Source organism: Podarcis bocagei (assembly GCF_964188305.1).
Source record: "Podarcis bocagei genome assembly, chromosome: 16".
Classification (NCBI taxonomy): domain Eukaryota; kingdom Metazoa; phylum Chordata; class Lepidosauria; order Squamata; family Lacertidae; genus Podarcis; species Podarcis bocagei.
The window spans coordinates 16,804,074-16,831,988 of NC_138142.1; the positions used below are offsets into that span (position 1 = coordinate 16,804,074).

Sequence of the window (27,915 nt, forward strand, 5' to 3'; positions counted from 1 at the left end):
GTTAAGGTTTAGACTTATTATAAGCTATTGCAAGTTTAAGTTAAGTCTGCTGCAACTGGATTTCTTACGGACAGTGCCAGTCCTGAATATATTGGATTTGTGACCATTATACACATTTGCCTTCCGTAGCAGTAAAGCTCTGCTGGATGAAATATAATTGCCTCTGGTCTATTTTTTGGGAATCCTGCAACGTGTTTAAGTTTTTACTCTGCTAACTATACACCAGAATCTACTCTGGATCAATACTGAGTAGACTTTTCAGTGACACATTCAGCCTCTCCTTTGGGTTGTCTGCTTACCAAAGACGGTCAGGATAATGGACCCCACCAGCATGATTAAAGTTTGCAATGTGTCCGTGTAGATGACGGCCGCAAGTCCTCCTAAGAGCCAAAAGGGTAGAAAGAGCAATAGGGCAGTGTGAGGAGGAGAACATCTCCTGATTCATTTGAGGGAGAGGAACCCTTCCCCAGCATCACTGCCTTTACCTATTTGCCAAAGCTAAGGCTTTTCTCATCTTGCTTTGGCAAGAGAATACACCTCTCTCTCTCTCTCTCTCTCTCTCTCTCTCTCTCTCTCTCTCTCTCGGAAGGGCTCAAGACACACAGGGAGATGGTCACATGTGACTCAAGGCTAGAGGCAGCCTTTCTCTCTCCCTACGATATACGATACGATATATGATATACGATATCTTTATTGTCATTGTCCAATGTAGAACAATGAAATTGAAAAACTACATAAAACTACCACAAAACTACATAAAACTACCACAAAACTACATAAAACTACCACAAAACTACATAAAACTCTAAAACCCCATTTTAAAATACACTATACTATAGAGACCCCTTATGCTGTGTTTAGAACCAGAATTGCATTTGCGTAGAAACTGTTTCTCAGGCAGCTAGTCCTGGCCTTTATAACCCTAGACCTTCTTCCAGAAGGCAGAAGCTGAAAGAGATCTCTGCCGCTTTCTTATGGCACCTGGCAGCATAGATTTGATCTAAGGTGGGAAGAGTGCACCCAATTATTCTCTCTGCAGTCTTTACAACCCTGGATAGCATTGTTTTTCCCCTGGCCGTGCAGCTCCCAAACCACACACACAGACACAAATCCCACCCGGGATGGGATTTGCAACTTCAACAGCTTATTATCTTTAATGGACAGGGAAGCAGGGAGACCCTCTGAACCCAAAGACTCACCCGTGATGGTATAAAGGGCTGTAATAGTGAGCAGGATAATGATGGCCACGTAAATATTCAGCCCCATGGCTTCCTTGATGAAGATCGCACCAGAAAATATATCTGCCTGAAACAGAACAGGAGGAGCAGCATTTTTAAGCAGTGGTGGTAATGGGTAACCATGCACCCACAAGGATCCAGAACATAGCCATCAAGGCTAGTGGCCATCAACATCTCTCCTCCATGAATTTGTTGCATTCTCTTAAAGCCATCTAAGTTGGTGGCCATCACTGCCTCCTGTAGGAATGAGTTCCATAGTTTAACTATGCACACAGGGCCAGGTTGCAAGTGCTCCCGGGAGTTTCACCAACAAACACAGAGTTTGTTGAAGCTCCTCCTCACCTGGAGGTGGGTTACCATGAGCTACAGTCCTGCAATCCCTATTACCTACTGGTTGCCTACTAGCATCAAGATAACCTGGGACTCAGCTACATTAGTCAAGAAACAGCATTTTGAATGCATTATTAACATGCAACACCAGTTGGCGCAAGAGAGCAAAAAAAAATATCCAAGTGATTTTCCATAGTGTTTTTTTCTTTTGTTATAACAATTTAATTTCTGACTTATTTATAGTGTTTTCCCCTCCTATGTGAAGATCCACCCCTGATGTTGAGTATTTATACTCAGAAGAGTGAAAGGGTGGATCCAGGGACAGAGAGAAAGTCAGCAGCATGGGGACATTTAAAAAAAATCTATCTTATCAATCAAAGAATGTCAGGTGTGGATTTGAGGAGAGGTGTCACATAGTCAAAGTGATGAGAGATGAATCATTTCGGTTGCAAAATGTCGGATAGGAGTGAGCAGTTCAAAATAAAGAAATGAAAGCTAGGAATCTGGGCTTTAGGGGGTCACCTGGCAGTGATGGTATGAACGCCCACGCCTGGAAACACCCAGAGCCAGGCCCCACATTAACCAGCATGGCAAGCACATGGCAATGTTTCAGTTTTCTGCCTCTAGCCTCAAAGCCTTATCCGTTTCCTCCCTGGGAAAGAGTTCCTCCTCAAAACCAAGTGATCATTTATGACCCTTAGGCACAAGAGATGCCTGTCGCTTCTGCATCTTACATAAACTATAAAAACGATCCTGCAGGCTGTTCATTATTGAAGCTCTTTAAAACGGCGGCTCCCCAAGGCTTTCCTGCTGGAGATTCAGCTTAACTGGCTGCATCTGATATCTTCATTAAGTGTTTTTTACGGCCCCCATTACGGCTTTATCGCCTCTCCCCGACTACTTAACTTCACCTTAGGCAGGAATCACCTCCTCAGAGCCACGTGCTAATCGAGTGGAAACAGTGGCTGCCAGCAAGGTCACGTTGATGCCACCAGCAAGCAGCTCTGACATTCACGTGCTCTCTGATCAGGCTGCTTTACTTGGGAGTAAGCCCTCATTGGACTCAGTGGGACTTGCTTGTGGGTTGACACATACTCTACCACCCATTACCCTTACAACGACCTTGCAAGGTAGGTCGGTATTATTGCTGCTGACTGCAGATGGAGGAGAGGGCTGAGGCTGAAAAACAAGGGTTAGGGAGATGTTCCCAGCTCCTAGGCCATGTCTTCGATGAACTCTCAAAATGGCTTTAGGCAAGTCACTCTCCCTCTCTCAGCCTCTGTTTCGCCATCTGCAGTATGAGTGGAAATCATAATAAGACAGACCTACCGTACCAGGTTGTTGTGTGCAAGGACAATCACTATAATCCTTTGAACACTGTATGTTAGACAAATTATAACTTCTAAAACAGAACTTGAGTAATGGTTCTGCAATGAGTTTCTACTTTAAAAAAAAGCGGTTCATTTCTGTCCCAGGATGCAAGATTGCCACTGGTGCTGAAGTGCAAGGAAAGGGGGGGGGGCAGGTTGCTGCAGACCTTTTCCCTGCCCCATTACAGATTAATTAGTAACCCTGATAGAGATGGATTATTGCCGCCTTGGCGGAGACGGAGGGCAAAAGGCCTGGCCTTTCGGGCTAATTTGTACGATTATCTCTCAGCTGTTGCCCATGAGGGCAAAGAGTAGCCTTGCATGGCAACTGCGGCGAAAGAACTGGCCAGCAGTTGCCCCCGCCCCACCAGCCAGCAGCTGCAAAAGAGGGGGCAGGATTGAAGGAAAGTCCCCTGTGGCCTCCAGTCTGGTGGGCTGTGAAATCCCAAAAGCCCCCCCTTCCTTCTGAGGCTGAAGACATGCCATACATTTAAAGCATAAAGTTTCCCCCCCCCCCAAAGAATCCTGGAAACTGTAGCTTGCCCCTCATGGAGCTACAGTTCTCAGAAGCCTTAACAAAACAGTTCCCAGGACTTGTGGGGGACGGGACATACGCTTTAAATGGGTTTTTACTGTGTGCAGGCTGAATAATGCTTCATATAGCAAGCAGGAAGAGATGCCGTCAGGTTTTTAGCTCTTGATATGTTATTTCCCATGATGTGACTCTTCTGGCTTCACAGCAGCCTGTCCCAGTCTGGTGCCTTCAGGAAGCTTTTGGACTACAGATCCCACCAGCCCCAGCCCATACAACTATGAGAGCAGGGGCTGGTGGGATTTGTAGTCCAAAACATCAGACATGCCCTAGAGCCGATCTTCCAATGCGGAGCTTGTAGGACAACCAGAAGCAGAAACGGGTGTGTGTTTAACATTATATGATGTATATACTGTTTTCCCTTCACACCTAGGGCTCACCCACTTCCTTTTGCACTACACTTTCCAGACACAGGTCCGTGCTTTAAAGCTTTGTGTCCCAGTGTGGTTTTTTCCCTGGCACTTTCCCTGGAAAAACCCTCATTTTACTTCTGAATTGAAACAAATGCAATCCATAGAAAACACAACGACTGTTTGCTCTGGTAAAGGTAAAGGAACCCCTGTCCATTAGGTCCAGTCGCAGACGACTCTGGGGTTGCGGCGCTCATCTCGCTTTATTGGCTGAGGGAACAGGTGTACAGCTTCCGGGTCATGTGGCCAGCATGACTAAGCCGCTTCTGGAGAACCAGAGCAGCGCACGGAAACACCATTTACCTTCCCGCCGGAGTGGTACCTATTTATCTACTTGCACTTTGACGTGCTTTCGAACTGTTGGCAGGAGCTGGGACCGAGCAACAGGAGCTCACCCCGTCGCAGGGATTCGAACTGCCGACCTTCTGATCGGCAAGTCCTAGGCTCTGTGGTTTAACCCACAGCGCCACCCGCACCTGATTCAGTTGTAAAATGCAGTTTTCCATGGGGAAAGCACTAGGACAACAGCAACAACAGAACCATCCTTGCAAACAGAGCTTTAAAGGCCAAAAGTTAGTCTGGGTGAGGGAAAGGGTGCTGGATCCATGGTTCCACTTACTGAGATCTTAGTGAAGATGTAGAGGAAGAGAGAGAGGACGGAAAGGTAGATTTGAATGCGCTTCCCCCCAAACCGTTTCCGCAGGTACTCTGGCATTGTCACCACCTGCAAGGAGGAGGAAGAAAAGGTCAGGCGTTTGGAGCAGCTAGAGGAAGCAGAAGAGCACTGGGGCAGGGGTATGTGGCCTGGCCAGGCCTGGCCCAGCCTCCCAGTAAATATGGAAGCTGGCAAAGGTGGGCCCTAGAAACTGTAGGTGCAAATCCCAGCTGAGGAACTACGCACAAAGCCATTACCCATGAAAAGGAAGCAGTGGCAATTGGGGATGTGTGGATGAACGCACGAAAGGAGACCTGTCAATAATTACCCAGCAGCCCAGTGAGAGCTCCTTTTGCTGAGAATGCCGGGTGCTGCCAGGCAGAACTCCTGCAAACCCCTTCCCTCTTCCCTTAGCCTGGGCGTCCCACCCCCAGTGATATGCAGAAAATAAGACAAGCAAAGGAGCCGCGAATGAGGAAGCGAAATCGCCCCCCCCCCCCGTTGTGGACTTACTCCGGCCTTGATGTAGATGGGGACAAACATCCAGCCCAGAATGACCACCATCACCAGAGCCTGGAACACATGGAAAGTTTTGTTGATGCATTTGTTTATCCGAGTATTTACAGACTGTGCTTACACAGGAAATGTAGCAAAGTGGTGCACAAGGTTTTTGCAGGAAAAGCATCAGCAGCATAGCCATAAAACCTGAGTGGTAATGGGCCAAAGTCCTGTCTGAGCAATGAACTTTTATTTTTATTTTTTTAAAAAAATATTTATTGAGATTTTAAACAGAAAACCATCCTTCCAATCAAACCAAAAAAGAAACAACATTATCACACTCAAAGCAAAACAGATAAATACAATAAAAACATATGAGCAATGAACTTTTAAAAGGAACCTGAAGGAAAACAAGAATGACTCCAGCCAGATGACTTCTCGTGGCAAGGAGTTCCACAGGACAGGCCCTGCCACATTAAAGGCTCAGTCCCTAGTGAAGGCCACCCGAACCTCAGGAAGATTGGGGGGCTGCCAGCGGTGCCCTTCAGAGGATCTCAGTGACTGTAGTGGGGAGTAAGGAATCAGGCAGTCCATAGGTACTTTGGGCTCATGAAGTCCTAACAAAGGATCTTGAACTTTGTAGCAAATTGGCAGCCAGTGTAGCTCTCTCCTATGAGCTGTGTGGTGCTTGCAGGGGTGGGCCTTGCTAATGTGGCACCTTGATACACACCCCAGATCTCGTGCCACCTTCCCAAAGCTGGTTAAGCGAGGCACTGGGCTTTGGAAAGGAGGTGTGAAGGCTCTGGGAGAGTCCTAGAACCCTCCCGTCTCCTTCCCAAAGCTGGGCAAGCACCAACCAGGCTTTAGGAAGGAGGGTGGGGGAATTTAGGACCCTTCCCAAAGCAAGAACTTACTAGGCATTGGGAAGGAGGTGGGGAGGTACCCTCTTGGCTCAGTGCCCTGTGCGGGAGAACCAGTCATGCTGTCCTAAGTCCACCTCTGGGTGCTCGGCTGTCACATTCTGCCCTCATTGCCAACATCAGCCCCACAAAAGTGCATCACAGTAAGCAAGGCTCGAGGACTCCAGTGCATGGACCACTCTGATCAGGCTACCCTGGTCCAGGAATGGTGGCAGCAGGCGTGGCAGCCAAAGCCGATGGAAATCTTTTCTAGCCACAGATATCACTGGGGTCTCTAGTGATAAAGATGGAGCATTATCTTTTTCCCACTGAGGTTGGGTGCATCTGGGCAGGATGCTGAGACACATGCCAACACATCAGGAGACATCTTGCCACTGGGGAGCCTAGTTATGCCACACACACACCTGATCAGGGCCTGATCTGGGTTCTCCAAAAACCAGGGATGAAGACATGACCCCTGAGGCATTGTTGGATCACAGCTCCCATCACCCCAAGCCAGCATGGCATGCGCTCAAAAACATGGAATCCAGGAATGTGACGGGATTTTCCTGCCCACCCACCGGAAGAGCAACCCTTTTGATCAGCAGGTTTAAAAGAAAAAGAAAAAACCATCCCCGGGCAAGAAGGGTTAAAAATGTGAAGGACCCAAAAATAAACTGGTAACTGCCATTTTCCAAAGCCACCGAATCAAAGGTACTTACGTTCCACTCGAAGCCTCCAATCGCGATCCCGGCGGCTGCCCCCGTCCCGGCCAGGCCTACAAAATGGCCGCTCCCAATGTTGCTGGCAAACAGAGAGGCACCAATCTGGAAGCAGAAAGGAGAGATGTCCTTTAACCTGAGGGAGGAGGGTGGGCTGGGAGTCACCTAGGTATGGGGCAACAAAACCAGACCCTTCTAGTGCCCCCATTTTCCAGAGACAGTCCCGGATTTACAGAAGCCATCCCGATTTCTGATTTGATCCCAGAATGTCCCACTTTTCCTTAGGACATCCCTATTTTCACTGGAGGGTATGGAGTTACGTGACCCCTAAGCCAAGGAGATAAGTAACTGCACAACCTTTAGAAGACAGCCCTGTATAGGGAAGTTTTTTTTAATGTTTCATGATTTATTATGTTTCTATATATGTTGGAATCTGCCCAGAGTGGCTGGGGAGAACCCAGTCAGATGGGCAGAGTATAAATAATAAAAATAGTACTACTATTTTTATTATTTATTATGGAATAGGACGTCCCTATTTTCATCGGAGAAATGTTGGAAGGTATGTAAAATCCCTTGCGGCTCCATATGACACCTATCGTAAACTTTTGTGGGTTGGAGCCTGGAGTTCCCCACATGGATTCCAGCAGCATTAACACATCGGACATGATTGCAGCAAGATCTGAGTTTAAATGCATAGATCTGCTGCTTTTGCAGCACCTTTGGACCTCAGCCTCACATCCCCAGAGGCAGAATTAGACCCAACGCCTAGCCCTCTTCCAGGGGAAAGCAACATGAAGACCTCCCAGGGTCCTTGGACCACAACCAGGGCCAGCGGCCGGCCCAACTGTGAGACAGCGTGGCTCAAGCGCCACAAGCGGTCTGTCAGGGCAGCCCCTGCATCTGAATATGTACAAATGGACTATGGGAGTTCCAATGGTCCTGGGAGTTTGCCTCCTGCAGGCCTCGGTCCAGTATATCTGAAGGAGCATCTCCACCCCCATCATTCTGCCCGGACACTGAGGTCCAACGCCAAGGGCCTTCTGGCGGTTCTCTCACTGCGAGAAGCCAAGTTACAGGGAACCAGGCAGAGGGTCTTCTTGGTAGTGGCACCCGCCAAGTGGAACACCCTCCCACCAGATGTCAAAGAGAAGAACAACTACCAGACTTTTAGAAGACACCTGAAGCAGCCCTGTCTAGGAAAGCTTTTAATGTTTGATGCGTTGCTGTATTTTAATATTGTGTGGGAAGCCGCCCAGAGTGGCTGGGGAAACCCAGCCAGATGGGTGGGGTATAAATAGTAAATTATTATTATTATTATTATTTCCTCTCACAGCCTCACCACCCAGCGGACAAGCAATGGAAGCAGAGCTCGTGCCAACACCCATTTGGCGATTGTTCCTTGGTTGACCTAGACAGAGTTGCTTCTTTACAAGGCAGCTGTTGTCACCATTTGAAGAGCCAGCGTTCGTGTGAGGGCAAGTTGGCTTGCAACACTTTGCCTGCACTGTCCTGTCTGGCTTCATTCAGTGGGGGAGTTCCCTTCTCATTTTAATCCGCAAAGTGTCTTGTTCTCCATCTTTAAGCCTCCAGGATAGGGAAGGGCAAGGGCAGCTTCTTCTTCTTCTTCTTCTCTCTCTCTCTCTCTCTCTCTCTCTCTCAGTTTCCCTTCAATTAATGATTAAGGCTAATGCCGGGTAATTAGGAACGCTTTCCCGGGAAAATGATTAACCACAATGGATTCCATGTCTCTGCAATTCTGCTTGGAACGGACTTCTAGCAGATGGATATCTCCATCGAAGAGAAGGCTGAGGCATTCGGACACAACACGATAGCCTGGCATCTGCACAAAAGGGGAGCTTTTACCATTTCTCAGACTTGCTCCCAAACTTCCCTTAACCCAGAAGTTTTCACTCAAACCCAGAGGCTTGAGTCCATGGCTCCCTTGACCAACTACATCTTTCTGTGGCTCCCCTGTGGGGCTCAGGTGCCCAGTTATGTCACCCTTCACCTGCAGAGCTGGCAGCCCCTCACCCCTTTTATGGACACCCTCCCTTGCGAAGGGTTCCCTCAGCCCCTTCTCCTCTCTCTCCTTTCCTCAGAAATCCTTGCTTGCTTGCTTGCTTGCTTGCTTACTCACTCCAATGCTGCCTCAGCTCCCAGCAACCAGGAACCCCTGACTGGCCCCAGAGGCACCATTCGCCTGGAGAACTTGTAGCAACAAACAGCTGTGTGAGCCGCTGGAGGCAGAGACATGAGGGAGCGTCAGAGGAGGAAGAGAAGGAAGGAGGGACGGAGGCTGGTGCTGCCCACAGAGCACCTAACCACCATTGAAGGCACCCCAGGGTGCCACAGTGGTTGAAAACCACTGCCTTAACACTATACAGTGGTACCTCAGGTTACATACGCTTCAGGTTACAGACTCCGCTAACCCAGAAATAGTACCTCAAGTTAAGAACTTTGCTTCAGGATGAGAACATAAATCGCGCGGCAGCAGCGGGAGGCCCCATTAGCTAAAGTGGTGCTTCAGGTTAAGAACAGTTTCAGGTTAAGAACGGACCTCCGGAACGAATTAAGTACTTAACCCGAGGTACCACTGTATTTTAACAGAGTGAAGCCTTTGAGCCCCTCCAAACACCTCTTCTCCTTGTGCATTCAGGGCAGTTTTTGCACAAAACGGTGTTGGGGACATTTATATGCAATCCCACTTTCAATACTGATTTGCACCTGCAGTAGTTTCTGGGACGCCAGACCGCTTCATTTGCAATTGGTGCACTTCTTGCTGAAATCCCGTCCCTTTTCATGCTGCAAACATTTCAACTTTTTTTCTTTTTTTTTGGTCCAGCCCTTGTTGCACCATTGTACAAGAAGGCCCCTCTGTACAGAAATCATACCGAGCAGGCACCGCAGAAGAACTAATAGAGGAATGGTGTGTCGACCGGCCACCACAAATGCACCTCCACCCCCCAAATTTCTCTCCACTCATCCTTCTTTTAAAATGTGTCGCTCTTGTATTTGTATTGTATGAATCTGCCTGCTTTGCAGGTGCTGTTTTACACCAACGTATTCCGCACATAAGCCACTTAGAGCAACACACACACACACAGTAACACAAACAAACACATGATAAACCTGTTTTTCAGCAAACAAATAAGACTGATGAGACTTGGCCAAAAGTTGAGTGAGAATAAAATATATATAAGATGTTTATTTCATCCCCCTTTCCTGCTCACGCTGGCAAAGAATGAGCTGTTCCTTTTTCTACTTTGATCCTGAGATCTTTCCCCTCCAAGGGAGCATCAGGTAAGAAGGACAGCTTCTGCTTTCTGAAGGAACAAGCTCTTTCTCTTCACCTCACTGGGCACCTCACTGGAAGGTGAGTCATGCACCAGGCAATAGACCAGCCGCTGCCCTGCTCCTCCACAGTCTATCCTCAGAAGCCTTGGTGCCGTGAGGATGGGCAAAGGAGCAGAGAGAGTCTTGCCCCTCCACCGTCCACCAATAGCCAGCAGCAGCAAAGCTTTGCCCAGGCAAACCTTTGCCAATCTGGTTCCCCCTTCCCCACACTGCAAAATTTCAGTTTCTCTTGGTTTCCTGTTTTTTCCCCAGTCTCTTCTCCACATTTCCCTATCAGTTTGCTTTTTTAAAATCCTCATGAAAACTCACCAGCATTTTCGCGCAAATTTCTCCTAATGGCCAACATTTTGCCTAATCTACACATTTTTTGCAAAGCACTGTCCCCCAATATACTTTTTTCATGTTCTTTTCGTGAACATATACCGTTCTATGCACGCTTTACCCAAGCAGGTGCAATTTTGTACACATTTACTTGTCTGGAGAACCGCATTGAAAAATTCAGAGGAGTGTCCCTTTCAGAGGACGTGGTTCTCTGTTTCAGTCTGCAAATTGCAAAATCGGGAAGGGCAGATCGGGTAGATTCAGCCTGTGGTCCTTTTGGAGGAAAATGAAGGGAGCTGTTTTTCAGGGGAGCTGGCTCTTTAGACACAACTTACCGGCCACCAGACCATGCTCCGGCCTGCTAAGAAGAATCCCCCAACCGTCCCACGGTTTGTTGAATACATGGCCTAAGGAAGACAGAAGAGGAGATGCAATTAGAGTTACCAACCATATAACAGAGCCTGACCACTATTCCCCATGCACTGATAAGCTCATTACAGCAATGTGCTCCTTGAGGTTGTCTGGAAGCAGCAGATACTGCAAAATGTGGCAGCTCACTGGGGCAGGATATCGCCAACACATTAACCTACTAAATTCAAGATGCCGGTTCTGGTGTATAAAGCCCAGGATGTGGGACCAAGTTGCCTGAAAGAGCATCTCACCGCTTACATATCCAATCGAGGTGAAGGCCTCCTGCAGATACTGTACCATCTTATCGGGAGGTCTCTTCTGCACAATGTAGGAATGGAGCCTTTTGTGTGGTGGCACCTGTCCTTTGGAACTCTCTTCCCCATGAATATTAGATAGGCGCCTCCGCTGTTGTCTTTTTGGTGCCTGCCAAAGACTTTCCTCTTCCAATGAGAGCCTTTTAAGTGGAGATCTTTCCCAGTCCACCTCTGTGCTAGAATTGGCTTCAAGGTGTGTTTTTTTTATTGTTTTCTCATGTATTGTTTTCTGCCCTGGGCTTCTATTGGAGGAAGGTCAGGGTATAAATGTAATAAATTAATAATATATTGAAAAGGGCATCTGGCCAAAGGATGATATCCAGTGAGTGGTCACATTCAGATCAGTGAGTTTAAGGAACCCTAATTCTAATTTAAATCCATTGACGTCAGTGAGCATCAAAACATTGACTAAACATTGCTTATTTTGTTTATGGACCACGTTTTCCTCCGAAGAGCTCAAGGCTCTCCTCCTCCCCATCTCGTCCTCACAGCAACCCTGTGAGATAGGCTAGGCTGAAAGAGGCAGCGACAGGCCCAGAAAACATGGCTGAGTGTGGATTCGAACCCGTTTCACACGTCACAGTCCAACACTCTAACCCTTACAGTGGCGTAGCGTGGGGGGTGCAGGGGGGGTCGGCCGCACCGGGCGCAACATCTGGGGGTTAGGGTTAGGGGGCGCAAATCCACGGGTTAGGGGGCGCAAATTACTTGCCTTGCCCCGGGTGCTGACAACCCACGCTACGCCACTGAACCCTTACACCACATTGGCTCTTATGTCGATTATGAGCTGTGTCCAATATTGGTCATGCTCAGGGCATGCCTGTTGAAATTAATGGATGTGATTGATCTAGGTCCCCTAATTTCAATGGGTCTACTCTGAAGTAACATCAGTTGGCTGCAACCCCTTGACCTTAACTTGTCCGCTGATTTCATTGGGCCTGCTTGGAGTATTGACCCACCGCGAAAAGTTGATTCTATCTTAAGCCTGCCAGAAATGAAACTATCAGGTTATCCTCATAATCTCTCTGGAGTTCCAAGTGTTAAGCCCATGAGACGCATCCCAGAAACGGCTTGCAAAAGACCTCTCATGCAGTGATTTTTTTCTTTAAAAAATATTTAGGGGTACTCTCATTTTGACTCCAGAAAATCACCATTTTATAGTTCAAATCGGGGGAAATAAACACAGTACAGTGGTACTTCAGGTTACAGACGCTTCAGGTTACAGATGCTTCAGGTTACAGACTCCGCTAACCCAGAAATAGTGCCTCAGGTTAAAAACTTTTCTTCAGGATAAGAAAAGAAATCACACAGCAGCAGCTCCGGAACAAATTAAGTTCTTAACCCGAGGTACCAGTGTACATGGAGAAAAGTACAAATATTCACAAAATGTTTAGGGGTACGTGTACCCCTGCATCCCCCCAACCCGGAAGAAAGCACCGCTCCCATGAACAATGGAACAGAAATGTTGGGAGCAGGATTCGGAATGGAGTCAGATCCGGAAGGAGAAAGCCTGGCATGCAGTTATCCCTCTGATGCTACAACAACAACAAAAAACAAACTGGCATCCCCGAGCTGCTGTTTATTTAGCACCATCCCGGAAGCACTGCAGGCAGCTTGACAGCGATTATATTCATGTCCATTCGTGGCACAGATTTATTAGGCGCAATCAAGGCTCACCATTGTTTCAGTGGCAAACAGGCCTTTCGCCAAGCCTTTCCCAATGAAACCATGATGGGGGTAAATGAATGAGAACGTCGTCTGTGGGCAACGTGCCACCTGAGGCTTGTCCAGACTGGCAGTTCCTCCTGGCACCACCCTAAGTGTCATACAGAACTGCCGCTGGCTGGGGCAGAGGGCAGTCGTCACCGGGGCCTGGTGGCGCTCCCTCCAAGTGCTTTGGACTACAGCTGCCCTCAGCCAACATACCATATTTTTTGCACTATAAGACGCACCAGACCACAAGACTCACCTAGTTTTTGGAGGAGGAAAACAAGAAAAAAAACATTCTGAATCCCAGAAGCCAGAACAGCAAGAGGGATCGCTGCGCAGTGAAAGCAGCAATCCCTTTTGCTGTTCTGGCTTCTGGGATAGCTGCGCAGCCTGCATTCGCTCCATAAGATGCACACACATTTCCCCTTACTTTTTAGGAGGGAAAAAGTGAGTCTTATAGAGCAAAAAATACGGTAGGTGTGCTCAGACCCAGCGCCATTTGCCCATGCTGGCTGGGACTGGCGAGAGTTGTGGTCCAAAGAATCTGGAGGGCACCGCCAGGCTGGCAGAGGTTGGCATAGCAGTCTCTCTGTTTACACCCACCATGCACTATAGGGCATGGCATAGTCATAGAATTGAAGCGCTGGAAGGTGCCCATGGGTCATCTAGCCTAACCCCTTACAATGCATAGTCATATGGGCAGGGAAGGGGCTACTCCGGGAAGGCCATGTTTTGCATCATTTTTAAAACAACAAATGTCATTTAATCTACATTATGGTACTTCCTACGGACCAGAGATATGTTTATTGGATGGTAGCCTTGAAATGTCTCAAAACTCAGAGATCCGCCAAGGAACACTGACGATCACCTAAACCAGGAGGTTTCCCAAACTTGGGTCTCCAGCTGTTTTTGGACTACAACTCCCATCATCCCTAGCTAGCAGGACCAGTGGTCAGGGATGATGGGAATTGTAGTCCAAAAGCAGCTGGAGACCCAAGTTTGGGAAACACCGGCATAAATGATGGTCATAGCTTCGTACCCCCAAAGTGGAGAATTTGTAATACGTTCCATTTGAACTGAAACTGCTTTGAAATGTTCTTAATTGTAATTGTTTTTAGAATGCTTTCAGCGTTTCAGACTGTTTTTGCTTTTAAATAGTGTGTCTGTTTGGTGCCCTGGAAGGACAGGGCATACATTCTAGCAATAATTCAATAAATAATAATATTCGTTACAAACATGTGTGTGTGTGTGTGTGTGTGTGTGTGTGTGTGTGTTTATGCATCTACATCTTCACAAAATTCCTCAGGAGACTGTTGGCATTTGCCCATGCACATGGGAAAATGCCTTCAACAGATTCTGAGCAACTGGTCTACCTAGCCTGGTGCTCACTGTGGCTCTTTGGCATAGGGTGCCCTGCCCCACCTGGGCAGGCCCATAGCATGCCTTGAGCCCATCTCTCATTCTGCACTGCAAATGGCAGACGAGAATCAGTGTTCACCTCCCGGAAAGAGAAAGCAACCAAGCAGAAAGACTGTTTTTGCTGCTGCTGCTGCTGCTGCTGCTGCTGCTCATACAATTGTAGCACGGCCGTTGTGTGCCCACAGAAACCAGCAAGGTAAAAAGGTAAAGGACCCCTGGATGGTTAAGTCCAGTCAAAGGCAACTATGGGGTTGTTACGCTCCTCTCACTTTCAGGCTGAGGGAGCTGGCGTTTGTCCACAGACAGTTTTCTGGGTCCTGTGGCCAGCAGGACTAAACCACTTCTGGCACAACGGAACACAGTGACAAAAGCTAGAGTGTGCAGAAACTCACCCCGTCTTGGGGATTTGAACCGCTGACCTTCTGATCAGCAGGCCCAAGAGGCTCAGTGGTTTAGACCACAGCACCACACACGTCCTAGAAACCAGCAAACACAATGCAGTACACACCCAAATAAATCACTAGCCTGTGCAACAGCTGGATCCGAGTTCTGAAATGTGGCGTTCCACCTCAGAAGCAGCTACCTCCTGTGGAGAGCCTCGCTTTCTCTTCATTTTAAAAAGAGCAAGCATGCCTCTAGACCTCATGGTTTCTGGAAGAGAGAGAAAAGGCAAGCCATTCCCCTTGCAAGAGGAATGGGATTTTCTAGCACTCCGTATTTCCTGGTGATATATATATAACTTGACCCGCATGTTCTGCCCGTTCCTGCTTTGGAATGTAAGAAACCTACTCTCACACTGGCATCTGCATAACTAGGTAGATGTTAAGTGTGGCGTGGGGGCAGCCAGGGCAAGGGAACAGGCATCCTAGCTTCCTGGTACAATGAGACTCTCTTTGACCTCAGACAAAATCAAGCCAGCAAGCACAGTCTTGCCTTGCAATTTTCTCAGTGGTTTTGTATTCAAAACCCTCCTCACGCTCGTAGCCCATCCCTCCTGACACCTGCCCGTCTTCCTTAAGAGCAGCCTTGCCCAGATGCTTTGGAAAACAACTCCCATCAGCCCCAGCCTGGATAGCCTGATGGGAATTGTAGTCCAAAACATCTGAAGGTACTCCATACTAGAGAAGGCTGCTTCAGAGAGGGGAGTCCTGGGCTCTTCAAGGCCCTTCTGGACTTCTGCACAGCTCTGAAGGAGTTCAGACAGTGCAAGGACGCTGGGAGTCATTGCCACACACTGCCAGAATCAGGCACCCTGACCTGCCCCACCCGGGTTCTAGGGAGCCAGTCATCTAGTCGGCTTGGCTCCTGCACCTCCTTCCACTGGTTCTGCTTCTGAAACTTTAAGGGTTGCCCATCAGACAGACGTTTCACAGGTGAAGCTCTTTTCATTTCTCTACAGCCCAGGAAAGGCACCACCTGGTGCATTACTACACAGCTGCTCTGGGAATTTCTCAGGGCAAGAGTGTGATATTATTATTAATTTGCAAATCATAAGAATGGAAGGTTTTCTGTGTGTCGGGCAAGGAGAAAAGTGGTAAAACCTTCTGCCAGGCACAAGAGCAGAGGCAGGAAAAGAGTTGGCAACCCTACTTTGAGAGGCAGTGCAGTTAAAAGTGCTGCACTAAGACCAGGGAGAGAGCAGGGTTCAAATCCCCTCTTGGCTGTGAAAGCTCACTGAGTGGGGCCTTGGGCAAGGCCCTGCCTCTCAGCCTAACCTACTTCACAGGATGTTGTGAGGATAAAAGGAGGAATATCCTCAGGGGAATAATGGCCCTCCACTGCAAATAACAGTCAGGAACTGGTCCTCCCATCCCCTGCAAAAAAAAGGGAATTTGCCCAGTCCTTGAAAGCTTGCTATACACCATTCATCAACATTACAAATGAGTATCAGTTTAATACCACCAGCAAAGAATCCTGATAATTTTAGTCTGGGAAGGTGATGTCAACTCTCTGCTCATCATTCTCCCTGAACTACAGCTCTCTGGGGAGAGGGAGCGGCTGTTCAAATACATTAATTGATTGCAAAGTTATACATCTGTTCTGTTTAAGCCTGTGGCAATAGCTTCCATTTGTCATCCACACACACCATGAATAAGTAATCAAGGTGAGTGTCGCTGCTGAACATGTGCAGAGTGCCTGTTGCATCTCTGCTAAAACAGCCGCAAGCATTGGGGATAAGGAGCCTGCAATAGGGAGTCAGCAGCAGCACCCTTTGTGGCAAAAATCAAGCTGTTCCCCTTTTTGTCGCTCTTTCTGCTGCCATAAAAAAGCTCATCTAGTCACCTTTCCCCCCACCTTGGCCGTGACACCTCTCAGCCACCCTGAAGCGCTCAAACCTAGGCTGCAGACATGCTTCCATTTGCCCTGGCTAGGGAAAACTTTGAATGGGTTTAGCTGAGCTGCCAAAGCCCAAGCACAGGCACAGCCAGGGAGCTACCGCTGCATGCTGCAGTCTCTGGAGGGCAGCAAAGGTATCAGGGGACCTCTTTGTGCAGAACCTTGGGACAGATCACACTTGCTGCTTCTCCCTCGGGTGCAGATTCCAAACGGCCAGAAAGTTTAAAAACGCTGCACACTCACAGCCTTCCTGGGAGCTCTGGCCAGGCCAGGCTGCTCTCTTCCATCACCCCAAACAACATCGCTCTATCGAGTGGCGGCTGGTGTATCCCTTTGGACTGCTAGGGCACAGGAGACTGGCAGCAGAAGCCAAAGCCAGCTCCTTCTTGTCTTGCCCCATTCTCTTCCTAAGCTGAAGGGTGAAGCAATAAAACTGCTAGCACATTTACAAAGCTAAGCTGAGTCTGGTATGGTTTCAAACTGCGTGTTGGGATTTCTGCATTGCAGGGGGTTGGACTAGATGACCCTCGGGGTCCCTTCCAACTCTACAATTCTAGGATTCCTCCTCCTCCTCCCTCCTCTACAAAGGGCAACTCTGAGACTGAGGCTGAGGAAGAGGAGGAAACTGACAGGCTGTAGCCTGGGTGTAAGGAAGGAGGCAGGCAGTTCGGGGGGGGCTGGCTAAGGACAGGAGGAGGCTAGTGGGGCAGTGCCCCATCTGGGAATAAGAAAAGGCTGCTGGGTCAGGCCAGCATCCTGTTCTCACAGTGACCAGCCAGATGCCAATGTGAGAGGCAGTGTGGTGTAGTGGTTAGAGCATCAGACTAGGAGCTGGGAAACCAGAGTTCAAATCTTCCCATTCAGCCATGAGGCTCACTCTGTGTGACCTTGGGGGCCAGTCACAGCCTCTCAGTCTAACCTGCCAACCAGGGGATTGAATGAGGGAAGAATCATACATGCCACCCACTGCTCTTTGGAGAAGAAGGTGGGATTTAAATGCAATAAACAAGTGTCTCTGGAAAGCCCAAAAGCAGGGCCTGAGAGCAGGAGCCCCTCCTCTCCTGTGGCTTCTAGTGGCTGGCATTGCCGTTTCTGACCAGCCTCCCCTCCCTGCATCTGTTCCTATCGCTGTCCTCAGTCTCCCATCTCACCCTCCCTGCTCTTTCCTGAGGCCTCTCTCAGACATTTTGGCCCTGAGCCACTTTCTGCTGGCTCCATTTCCTTCATCCCCGCCTCTGGCAACCCTGACCTCTCGCCCTGTGAGGAAGGGGTTAACCCTACAAGGAGGGAGAGGAGATTTCATACACACACACCTTGGCAGAGGCTTCTTTTTTTTTTTTTAACTTATCAGATTTGCTCCAGAAAAGGAAAATCTGGCTTAAATGGATGTGAAACACAGGTTGGTATTCTGAGGTCGATGTAGACCAGGGGTCAGCAAACATTTTCAGGAGGGGGCCGGTCCACTGTCCCTCAGACCTTGTGGGGGGGCCGGACTATATTTTGAAGGGGGGAGGGATTGAACAAATTCCTATGCCCCACAAATTTTAAATAAAAGCACTTTAAATAAAAGGACACATTCTACTCATGTAAAAACACCGGGCAGGCCCCACAAATAACCCAGAGATGCATTTAAAATAAAAGGACACATTCTACTCATGTAAAAACACTCTGATTCCTGGACCGTCCGTGGGCCAGATTGAGAAGGCGATTGGGCCGGATCCAGCCCCCAGGCCTTAGTTTGCCTACCCATGATGTAGACCCACTCCATAATAAGCACCCATCCGGAAGCGCCTGCCAGGAATGCAAGGTGGCAACCTTGAAGCACCTTTAATTTTACATGTCAAATCCACCCCTCCAAAAAAACAAAACAAAAAAAAGCAATTTCTTGCCACCTTCCACTTTCTGCCCCAGAGATTCCTGGTGTCCAGCTATGATGCAAGTGGCACTACACCTGTGTGGCATCATGGTTAGAGTGTCAGTCTAGGACCTGGGAGACCAGGGTTCGAATCCCCACTCAGCCCTGAAGCTGACCTTGAGGGCCGCACACTGCCTCTCGGCCTAACCTCCCTCACAGGGTTGTTGTGAGGACAAAATGAGGAGGGGGAGAGCCGTGGGATACCCTCTTGAGCTCCTTGGAGGAAAAGGTGGCATATAATTGCAAACGCAGTAGGAACTCAGGAGGTTGTGGGCTCTCCTTCCTCTGAGGTCTCTTAAGCAAGGGGTCGGATAACCAAATAAAACGCACGCGAGAAAAGTCAACGAGACCTACCCATATTCCCACCGCCAGCACTATCAAGAAGTAAAGGACAATGACAGAGATGTCTGCAGGGTTGTTGATGGCCAGTCCCTCCTCCGGGGCTGCCGTGGTCATGGCCGCGGTTGCCACTGTGGTTGCCATCCTGCCGCTTTGGGTGCTTCTTGCCCTTCGCTTGCTCTCGGCTTTATATCGCCTGGCAGCGCTGCCAAGTTAATGATAAGCTTGCGTGGGTCTCCCTGGGCTTCCACGATGTCTAATGTGTAACCGAGATCTCTGCTCCCTCTCCCTCTCTCCTTGGGATGCCTGAAGTCCTCCTAACAGGCGTGGCTCTGTCCTGGCATGATCACCAAGGGTGGCTGCTTCTCTCCTCTCTAAAGGCTGCCAGGAGCAAGCCCTGTCTTCCTGGGTCCTGCAGCAAGAGGTACTTAAGGCTTTTGTAGCCCTGGAGCAGGTGGTTTGGCAGGAGGCAGCGGAAGAAGGAGGGGTTTGACTCCAGCCCTGCTCAAGGAACCCAGAGCCCAGCCTGAAGTGGTTCTTCCAGACTGGCTGGTCCGACCCTGGTGCAGAAGCGCCCACTAATCGCCCAGAATTTGGGAGAGGGGGAGAAGGAGGGCTGTGAGCTTCGGGGACACCCCAGGAAGTTAGGAGTGGCATTCCTGCTGCGACGTGTCGTCAGTCATCGTGGCTCCCAGCTGGAGGAGAGACTAGACCCTGGCACCACCCAAGGGAAGCAGAAAAAGAAGAGGAAGACATGTTAATTGATTCCTCTAAGGAGAGAGCCACAGAGTGCAACACTTACAAAGTGGGAAGGAGTCAGAGCATCTGCCTGGCATGCAGAAGGTGCCAAGGTCAACTCCTGACATCTCCAGGTAGGGCTGGGGGGAAACTCCCTGCCTGGACCCTGGACAGATGCTGCCTGCCAGTTAGCATAGACAACACTGAGTTAGATGGACCAATTGTGTGGCTTAGCTCAATGGCTAAGCGTCTGCTTGGCGTGCAGAAGGTCGCAGGTTCAATCCCCAATGGCCTCTCCAGGTAAGGCAAGGAGAGACTCCTTACCAGAAACCCTAAATTCTGCCCATCAGTGCAGACAATGCTGAACTAGATGGACCAATTGTCTGACTTAGCATGTCCTTCACCAACTTGGAAAAACTTTTGACGTCCCCATTTTGCCCCGCCCTGTTCCTTGAACTCCAGACAAAACCCCCAAACTGATTCTTCTCAAAAGTCTGAGATAGGAGAGGGGTAAAGTTTGCCAATAAACCACAATATATATAAACCACAAATGCTCCCATGATTTGTGGCTGCATGAAAAGTCTTAAATGGGAAGGAAGACCCAAGAGTTGTGCCCCAGAATCCTCTGCGGCCCTTGCAAGGGATCATGGGAGCCACATCTTAGATGCAACACATGGCAGGAGGAGAGTCAAAGGTCTGTGGCTCTACAGGGGGCTTTGAAACAATTCCTAGGAAATAATCCATTAAAAAACCCATGCTACTGCTGTGTCCACACTCTCATCTACTGTGCATCCAGAGTTCTCCCACCGCTGGTTTGAGAAGCAGAGTAAACAGGGCATGATCCGCACTAATCCAAATCTGTTGTTTATTCAGAAATTCTGTGCGTTGATGCATTTACTCCCCAAACCAGCTTCTATCCGAACTGAGAAAAACAACAGCCTTGATGTGTTTCAAGCAGGTCTTGTACACGAAGCCCACATGCAAATGAATTGAAATGGTTGTGACGTATCTACTGTAATAGATTATGTCTGTTTTAAAGGAGACACTTTCCAGAAATGTGAAATTGAAAGAGGTGAGGAGAACTGTGGTGGTTGTTTTTCTTAATAAAAAGAATTATGGAAATAAATCCTTCAATGACTCACCTGCCAGGGAGGCGACTTTGTTGTGCAGATTTATGAATTGGAAAGAAAACGTGTCTAGCTACTATTGCACAGGCTTTTTCTCCTCCCTGCTAGTTTTGGGGAAAGGTTTTCCCCATTCTTTTGGATGTTCTTACCAAAGACTGCTTACCTTGGCCAGGGTGCATTTGAGCTGGCAGCTGAACAGGGAAGCAGCTGGATTAACAACAGAATGCCAAATGCAGAAAAATTCCCCTCACTTCACCAAGACTGTAACCCCAAACACATGAGCAATAAGTGCCTCTCAGCACACCCTTACGTCTGAGTAAATATGCGCAGGATGGTGCTTTGAGAAGAAGTGTTTGCTTGTGGTATGCACTCTGCACAAGAACCTTGTTTTAAAGTGCCCAGCTTTCCCCAAGGAATTCCCCGCAGAACTACATTTCCCAGCACACTTTGCAAACTACAGTTCCCGGGATTCGCTTTAAATGTATGGTGTGTTGGTAGGGTTGGCCCTACCCTTAAAGGTAAAGGGTAAAGGGACCCCTGTCCGTTAGGTCCAGTCGTGACCAACTCTGGGGCTGCGGTGCTCATCTCGCTTTATTGGCCGAGGGAGCCGGCGTACAGCTTCCGGGTCATGTGGCCAGCATGACTAAGCTGCTTCTGGCGAACCAGAGCAGCGCACGGAAACGCCGTTTACCTTCCCGCCAGAGCGGTACCTATTTATCTACTTGCACTTTGACGTGCTTTTGAACTGCTAGGTTGGCAGGAGCAGGGATTGAGCAACGGGAACTCACCCCGTTACCGGGATTTGAACTGCCAACCTTCTGATCGGCAAGTCCTAGGCTCTGTGGTTGAACCCACAGCGCCACCCACATCCCGGCCCTACCCTTAGGGAGGTGTGAAAGCCACTCAGACAGCTGATTTGGGGTAGGAAGCGAATCACCAGTCACTTAATGCATAATTATTGCATTAACTGAATTTTTTATTACTGCATTTTTACTGCCAGGGAGTGGGAGGGGCCCTCGTGGAATAATTTTCTCAGATGGCAAAATAACTAGACTGACCCTGGGTACTGTGGCACCTTGATTTGGGGCTGGGCTGGGAGGGGCACTGTTTGATGCTTTGCTTCAAAATGCCAGCCCCGTTCATTTTGTTCATCCACACCACCCAAAAGACAGGGGGTTTGGTTTTTTTGTTTACATCCAATAGTCTTCCACTGGAACAAAGGTTGCCAACTTTTTTTCTTGACAGGGCTCCAGTGCCTTGAAAAGGCTGCAGAGCAGGGAAAGATCAAGCCAGTGAAGCTTCTCCCACCACTGAATCTAACTCCATGCCTGATAGAATGTCTTCTGCTGGCTTAATGGTACAGCTGCCAAAGGCACAAGAGCATGGTCAGAGGAAAACAGTTGGCAACCCTATTGTTGTTTAGTCGTGTCCACCTCTTCGTGACCCCATGGACCAGAGCACGCCAGGCACTCCTGTCTTCCGCTGTCTCCCGCAGTTTGGTCAAACTCATGCTGGTAGCTTCGAGAACACTGTCCAACCATCTCGTCCTCTGTCGTCCCCTTCTCCTTGTGCCCTCCATCTTTCCCAACATCAGGGTCTCTTCCAGGGAGTTTTCTCTTCTCATGAGGTGGCCAAAGTATTGGAGCCTCAGCTGGACATGCAGACATCATTGGATAAGAGTGTTTATCTTCACATCTCCTTAGCTGCAGATTGTTGCAGCTAAGGAGATGAGATGTGGGGTGTTTTTTCTGCTTTGTTTTGTTTTTTGAGAAGCTGCTGTTAAAGATGCAAGCGCAGTCTGGCATAGGGTTTTCCTGGCCATTTGGCAACAAACAGCATTACAATACGGTCTAGGTACCAACACATTCCTGACATTAAGATTCCTGCCTTTATCTTGGATTAAAATTGATTGTTTTATCTCTCTGGACAAATCCACAAAGCCAAAGCTTTCCACTCCTACCACAAAACTAACATTTGGTGTGGAAGGATTTACTGTACTGACCTGCTGATCTTTCAAGTTGACACTTCCTTTTAAAATCGTGATTAAGGCTCACAGACTTGGAGCCTGCAGAGTCTCACTGGCTAAACTGGCCACCGATGGCTCTATCTGCTGTCACCTCACAGGAAGCAACTGGAGGACCCCCAAGGCCTGAAAGTGGGAAGAATGTTTCCCGGATGCTGTGATTCTGCCCTCCAAGAGAGATAGGCAGCCAAACAGGGAGCAGCTGGAAGCTCTGGGTGTTTGGGGTGACAGTTAGAGGCAGTTGGTCAGAGAACAGGAAGTGAAGTCTGTGCATGGACAGGATGCTGCCAAGCCATCCACTCTGATGGGGGGTGGGGTGCCTCTTTGCCACTGCTATGGATGCAGACAGCTGCTGGTTTGGAACTTGGATAGAGGAGGCCAGACTCTCCAAGTGTCTCTATTTTCCAGGGACATCCCTGATTTAGAGAAGCCGTCCCAGTTTCTGATTTGATCCTGGAACGTCCCGCTTTTCCTTAGGATGTCCCTATTTTCATTAGATATATATTGGAGGGTATGGTAGGATGTCCCTATTTTCATTGGAGAAATATTGGAGGGTAACTATTTGAAGAGCAACTGTAATTAGTAGGACTACAAGAAGTTTTTAAAGGAGAAATATATGAAATATTGCAAAATAGAGAAAGGAGAGAGATTTTAGTTATGAAATGTAAAGGTAATAGTGAAAGTAAGAAATGTATATTAAGTGAATAGATTGGAAAATTTTCAGACGTGATTGATGGAAGTCCAAAAAATTATATAAGATATAAAAGTATGTTTAATTAGTTGAAAATGATATGTTAAAAACTAATAAAAAATCTATTTATTTGTTTTTTTAAAAAAGGAGAAATGTTGGAGGGTATGGAATTATCCAACCCCCGAGCCATCTGAAGGCAATCCTGTGCAGGGAAGTTTTTTTAAACGTTTAATGTTTTATTATGTTTATATTGTATATGTTGGAAGCTGCCCAGAGCGGCTGGGGCAACCCAGTAAGATGTGTTGGGTATAAATAGTAAAATTATCATTGTGGAATGGGATGTCCCTATTTTCACTGGAGAAACGTTGGAGGGCATGGGAGTCCATTAGCTACATAAAACTCCCCTCTCTGCCCCTCACAAACATTTTGGTGATCTGCACCAGTAACAAGCATGCCTGAATGCCTAACTTAATGTTACAGTATATTATGCAGCTTTCCAAATCAAATCTTTGATCCTGTTGGTCAGGGGACGAACAGAGGACCGTTGGGTCCAACTTGAGATTGTCCCTTCCACATGTCTTCAATGAGAGGCCAACCTTTATCCTTGAAGCAGGTAAGGAAAATAGACAATCCATTGACAAAATCAGTACTGTTGGTGGGGAGAACATGGAGTGAAACACTGGCCTTGACCCTTTGCCATTGGTCCCTATCCTTTCAGACACACAGACAAGTATCAACAATTCAAGGACTGGGAAGCCATGGGAATTTACACTGTTTCTGACCTGCTTCCCAGAGGGAAAGCAATTTCCAAAGAGGAAATACAAAGTCAATTAAAAGATTCATTATTTTGTGCTTCATTTGGAATGCAGGGAAGAGGGCCTACTACACACACTTAGCTTGTTTGAATGCTTGTGCAACAGGCCAGCATATGACCTGAAGAGCACTGCTTCCCTAATATAAAGCTATCTATTAGATCAGGAAGCTGGGGCTGTTGGAGACCCCTGAATTGTATGGGAATCAGAAATAGGCCACCAAAACAAAGATCCCTAATGGGAGGTGTTAAGTTGTGGGTGAACATATCAGATGACACAGTGATTATTCAGCTCTTGTTTATTCACAGGCCAGAACAGAACTGAACTGAAGGGTTCAGCCAGCCTGCTTATATAGAGCTCCAGTACAACGCAACAGTAACCACTTTCTGTAACTATCCAATCACTGAACGTCACTTTCAATCCCTTATTTACATATGTGGACCTGAGTGAAAACTATCTACAGTATCCCCCTGCTGGCCCAGGGTGAGAACCTCAGTACATAACAGGAGGGTATCTGGGTCACCATCTCCCCTTTAAACCATCTCTGCTTGCTTATAGGAGGCCTTCTTCACTGGATGCCAGTTGAGCTGGCAAAGATTAATCCCTCCCTTTCCCCTTTATGTTGAAAGGCTGTGGAAAGCAATCTCCATGATATCCACAATTACAAGCCAGCTTCTTTCTCTAAATCCTGCCTCAGCCCTAGTATCTTTAGACATAGACTTGGGCTCCACCTTGCACCACAGAGAACTAGTAGGCTTCTTACTGACCGCAGCACAATTAGCGATAGCTCAACCACAGAAGGACTAGTCTGAAATACACCCCTAAAAGTATGGGGAAATAATACATGGGATACAGCACTGTCTGAGCATCTCAGCAGACAACAGGAGGGCAATTAAAGGCATAATGAAAAGAGATACCTTCCAAGAAACGTGGACCCCTCTCTTTAACTGTGTTAATGACCCAAATCAAGACCTTGTTATATCAACTGCTCAGTGGAGAGGTTATGTTAAGTAATATGTTTGAATACTGCATGTGTAAGATTATATCTAAAGTCGCAAGAGTCTTGATTGTACAAGCATGGAAGAATGAGGAAACCCCGACCAAAGAACAGTGGCAAGAGAAATTGATGAACCATGCAGAACTGGCCAAACTGACATACAATCTGCGAGATAAGGACAACTGTGACTTTAAAGAAGAATGGGAACTTTTTACAAATTACTTAAACAAAAAAAACACACAAAATGAATTGGACTCTTTGGCAGGTTTTGAATAAACATACACAAATTTATTGTTTGCTAACTGTTGCGGAAATTACGGGGGGGGCACATCTTTAAAGTTGTTTAATGTTACAAATATTGTGCCTGAATGTACCCTTTCAGCTTGACAGCTCAGGGAAGTTACTTAGCTTTAAAAATAATATAAAATCATCTCCTTTCCCAGTTTCCTCCATTCCAAAGCTATTCTCCCCTTGAAAAAGGACTCCAGGAAGTTCCCAGAAGTGACAATTGCTGGGCTCATTGTTAGCCAAGGGAAGCCAAATCTCATCACCTGACTTGCCTCAGGCTCCAGACATGCAAAGGAAGTGCTATGGTACTTTTGGGTGGTGGGTACTTAAGACATATTTGTCTATGCTAATCTTATACTTGTGTGTTGCCCTGACACATCTGCCTATGCTAATCATGTGTAACCCTCCCCTTTTGTGACATGGCAGTGATGTAGCAATGATGTATCAATGATGCTGTACGAACTGTATTCTGGGATATGATGGGAAAGTTTTAAAAGTCCTTGTCACCCCATCCTCTGGGTTCAATCTCCTTTTGAACCTGTTGCGCAATAAACTCGGATCTTCAGCAATTTGCTCTGTTTGTTGGCTGGACTCCTTCTTTATTCCGCAGTGACCCGCGGGCTCTGCCCAACAAGATGGGTGACTGAGCAGCCTCACACATAGATTTTTCCATAACACTAACATAGTAGAAAGAGAATATAAGGATATAGACAATTTTGCAGTATGCAGAGAATAATATGTGTTGAGAAATCAGAGAGAGTTGCTGAGGGAAGTCTCTGGGGGAGGGGAGGGAGGGTTTGGAGGGGGAAATAATGAATATGATATGTTTTGATAAGTTGTTATATTGAAATTGCTAATAAACATACTTTAAAAAAAGATTATGTCTAAAGTCAATGGACAGAACAAACCCCATCAGATGTATTGCTGGATAAGCGCTTAATGGTTCCGGGGGTTTTTGTTGTTGTTGTTGTTTACTTGTTTAGTCGTGTCTGACTCTTCGTGACCCCCTGGACCAGAGCACGCCAGGCACTTCTGTTTTCCGCTGCCTCCCGCAGTTTGGTCAAACTCATGCTGTTAGCTTCGAGAACACTATCCAACCATCTCATCCTCTGTTGTCCCCTTCTCCTTGTGCCCTCCATCTTTCCCAACATCAGGGTCTTTTCCAGGGAGTCTTTTCTCAGAAATGGCCAAAGTATTGGAGCCTCAGCTTCAGGATCTGTCCTTCCAAGGAGCACTCAGGGCTGATTTCCTTCAGAATGGAGAGGTTTGATCTTCTTGCAGTCCATGGGACTCTCAAGAGTCTCCTCCAGCACCATAATTCAAAAGCATAAATTCTTTGGCGATCAGCCTTCTTTATGGTCCAGCTCTCACTTCCATACATCACTACTGGGAAAACCATAGCTTTTACTATATGGACCTTTGTTGGCAAGGTGATGTCTCTACTTTTTGGTTTTTTGGTATTTGGTTTTTTGGTATTTGTTTAAACACCAATTTTAAGAAATTGTTGGTGCTTTCTCCCCTGCACTTGCCATATTCCTGTATGCCAGCCATCCCCAACCCTGGCAGCCTCCAGTTCCTTTGGACCTACCAACTCACATTGGCCCCCAGCCAGTACAGTGGCATGACGCTGCTGGGGCTGATGGGAATTGTAGTCCAAAGACTGCTGGAGGCTGCCAAGCTGCAGAAGGATGCTCATTCAATTCATTCCGTCTGCACTTGCTTCTCTTCCACTGGCTCCATTTTTAAGGGGGAGGGCGAATGATATCCCGGTAGCAGCAGATGCAAAATACACCCAGCCAATAGCTTCAGGGTCAGAAGTGGCAAGCTGGGCATCATGGGGTGCTTTAAGTCCCTTGTACATGCCGTGAGGCGCGACAGGTGCCAGTGATAACTGCAAGGTGCACACACCACCCATTCAGAGAGCTGACTAGGAGAGAATGGGTGTGCTGGTCCCGAGGGTTAACCGTGCAGCGAGGTCCGTGTCCAGTTCAAGGTGGAGGGTGCAGTGTGGAGGCTGTCCATCAAAGCTGAAGCTGGGTCCAAAGCAGGGAGTCGGGTGAGGTCAGGAACTCTGGCAGAAGAGCAGGACAGGGTGCAGGCAGGAACAGGCTACCAACAATGTTGCTCCCGCAACCTGGGACTGGGGCTGTCTGGCTTTTATCTGCCCCGAGGCATAGGGCGGCCCCGGTCCACAGGTGACTCACCTCTCCTGGCCTGGAGGCGAGCACTCCTCCTGCAGGAACTTAGTTCCCTCCAGCTCTCTGCCCTGACTCTCTGCCCCTCAGGAGAGGCCGGAGGGTTACCAGACCCAGAGGCAACCTCAGCTTCCTCTGACGGGGCTGAGAGTGGAGCACCTGCAAGCAATGGGTCCTCCATCACCTCAGGAGCCAGAGCAGACTCAGCTG

General features: G+C 48.0%; 1 protein-coding gene and 1 long non-coding RNA gene across 3 annotated transcripts in view; one reads left to right on the forward strand and one right to left on the reverse strand.

The window, feature by feature from the left end:
* Nucleotides 1-22,849, reverse strand: part of LOC308575832 (sodium/glucose cotransporter 1-like) — a 42,111-nt gene extending 19,262 nt beyond the window's left edge. Inside the window, exons 1-8 of the mRNA XM_081174891.1 lie at nt 22,702-22,849; nt 18,850-19,548; nt 10,725-10,796; nt 6,715-6,819; nt 5,109-5,168; nt 4,560-4,664; nt 1,200-1,305; nt 300-380 (exon numbers count right to left, since the gene is read on the reverse strand). Of these exons, the coding sequence (XP_081031017.1) occupies nt 300-380; nt 1,200-1,305; nt 4,560-4,664; nt 5,109-5,168; nt 6,715-6,819; nt 10,725-10,796; nt 18,850-18,978 (658 nt within the window). The 5' untranslated portion in view covers nt 18,979-19,548; nt 22,702-22,849. The remainder of the gene's footprint in view (nt 1-299; nt 381-1,199; nt 1,306-4,559; nt 4,665-5,108; nt 5,169-6,714; nt 6,820-10,724; nt 10,797-18,849; nt 19,549-22,701) is intronic.
* LOC308576051 lies at nt 21,547-26,079 on the forward strand. Of its 2 annotated transcripts, none has more exons than XR_014003023.1 (3): nt 21,547-21,620; nt 23,561-24,026; nt 24,534-26,079. It is a non-coding gene; the product is annotated as an uncharacterized lncRNA (long non-coding RNA). The 2 variants fall into 2 exon arrangements; XR_014003024.1 differs by lacking the exon at nt 21,547-21,620 and adding an exon at nt 22,980-23,392.
* The last annotated feature ends 1,836 nt before the right edge of the window (nt 26,080-27,915 follow it).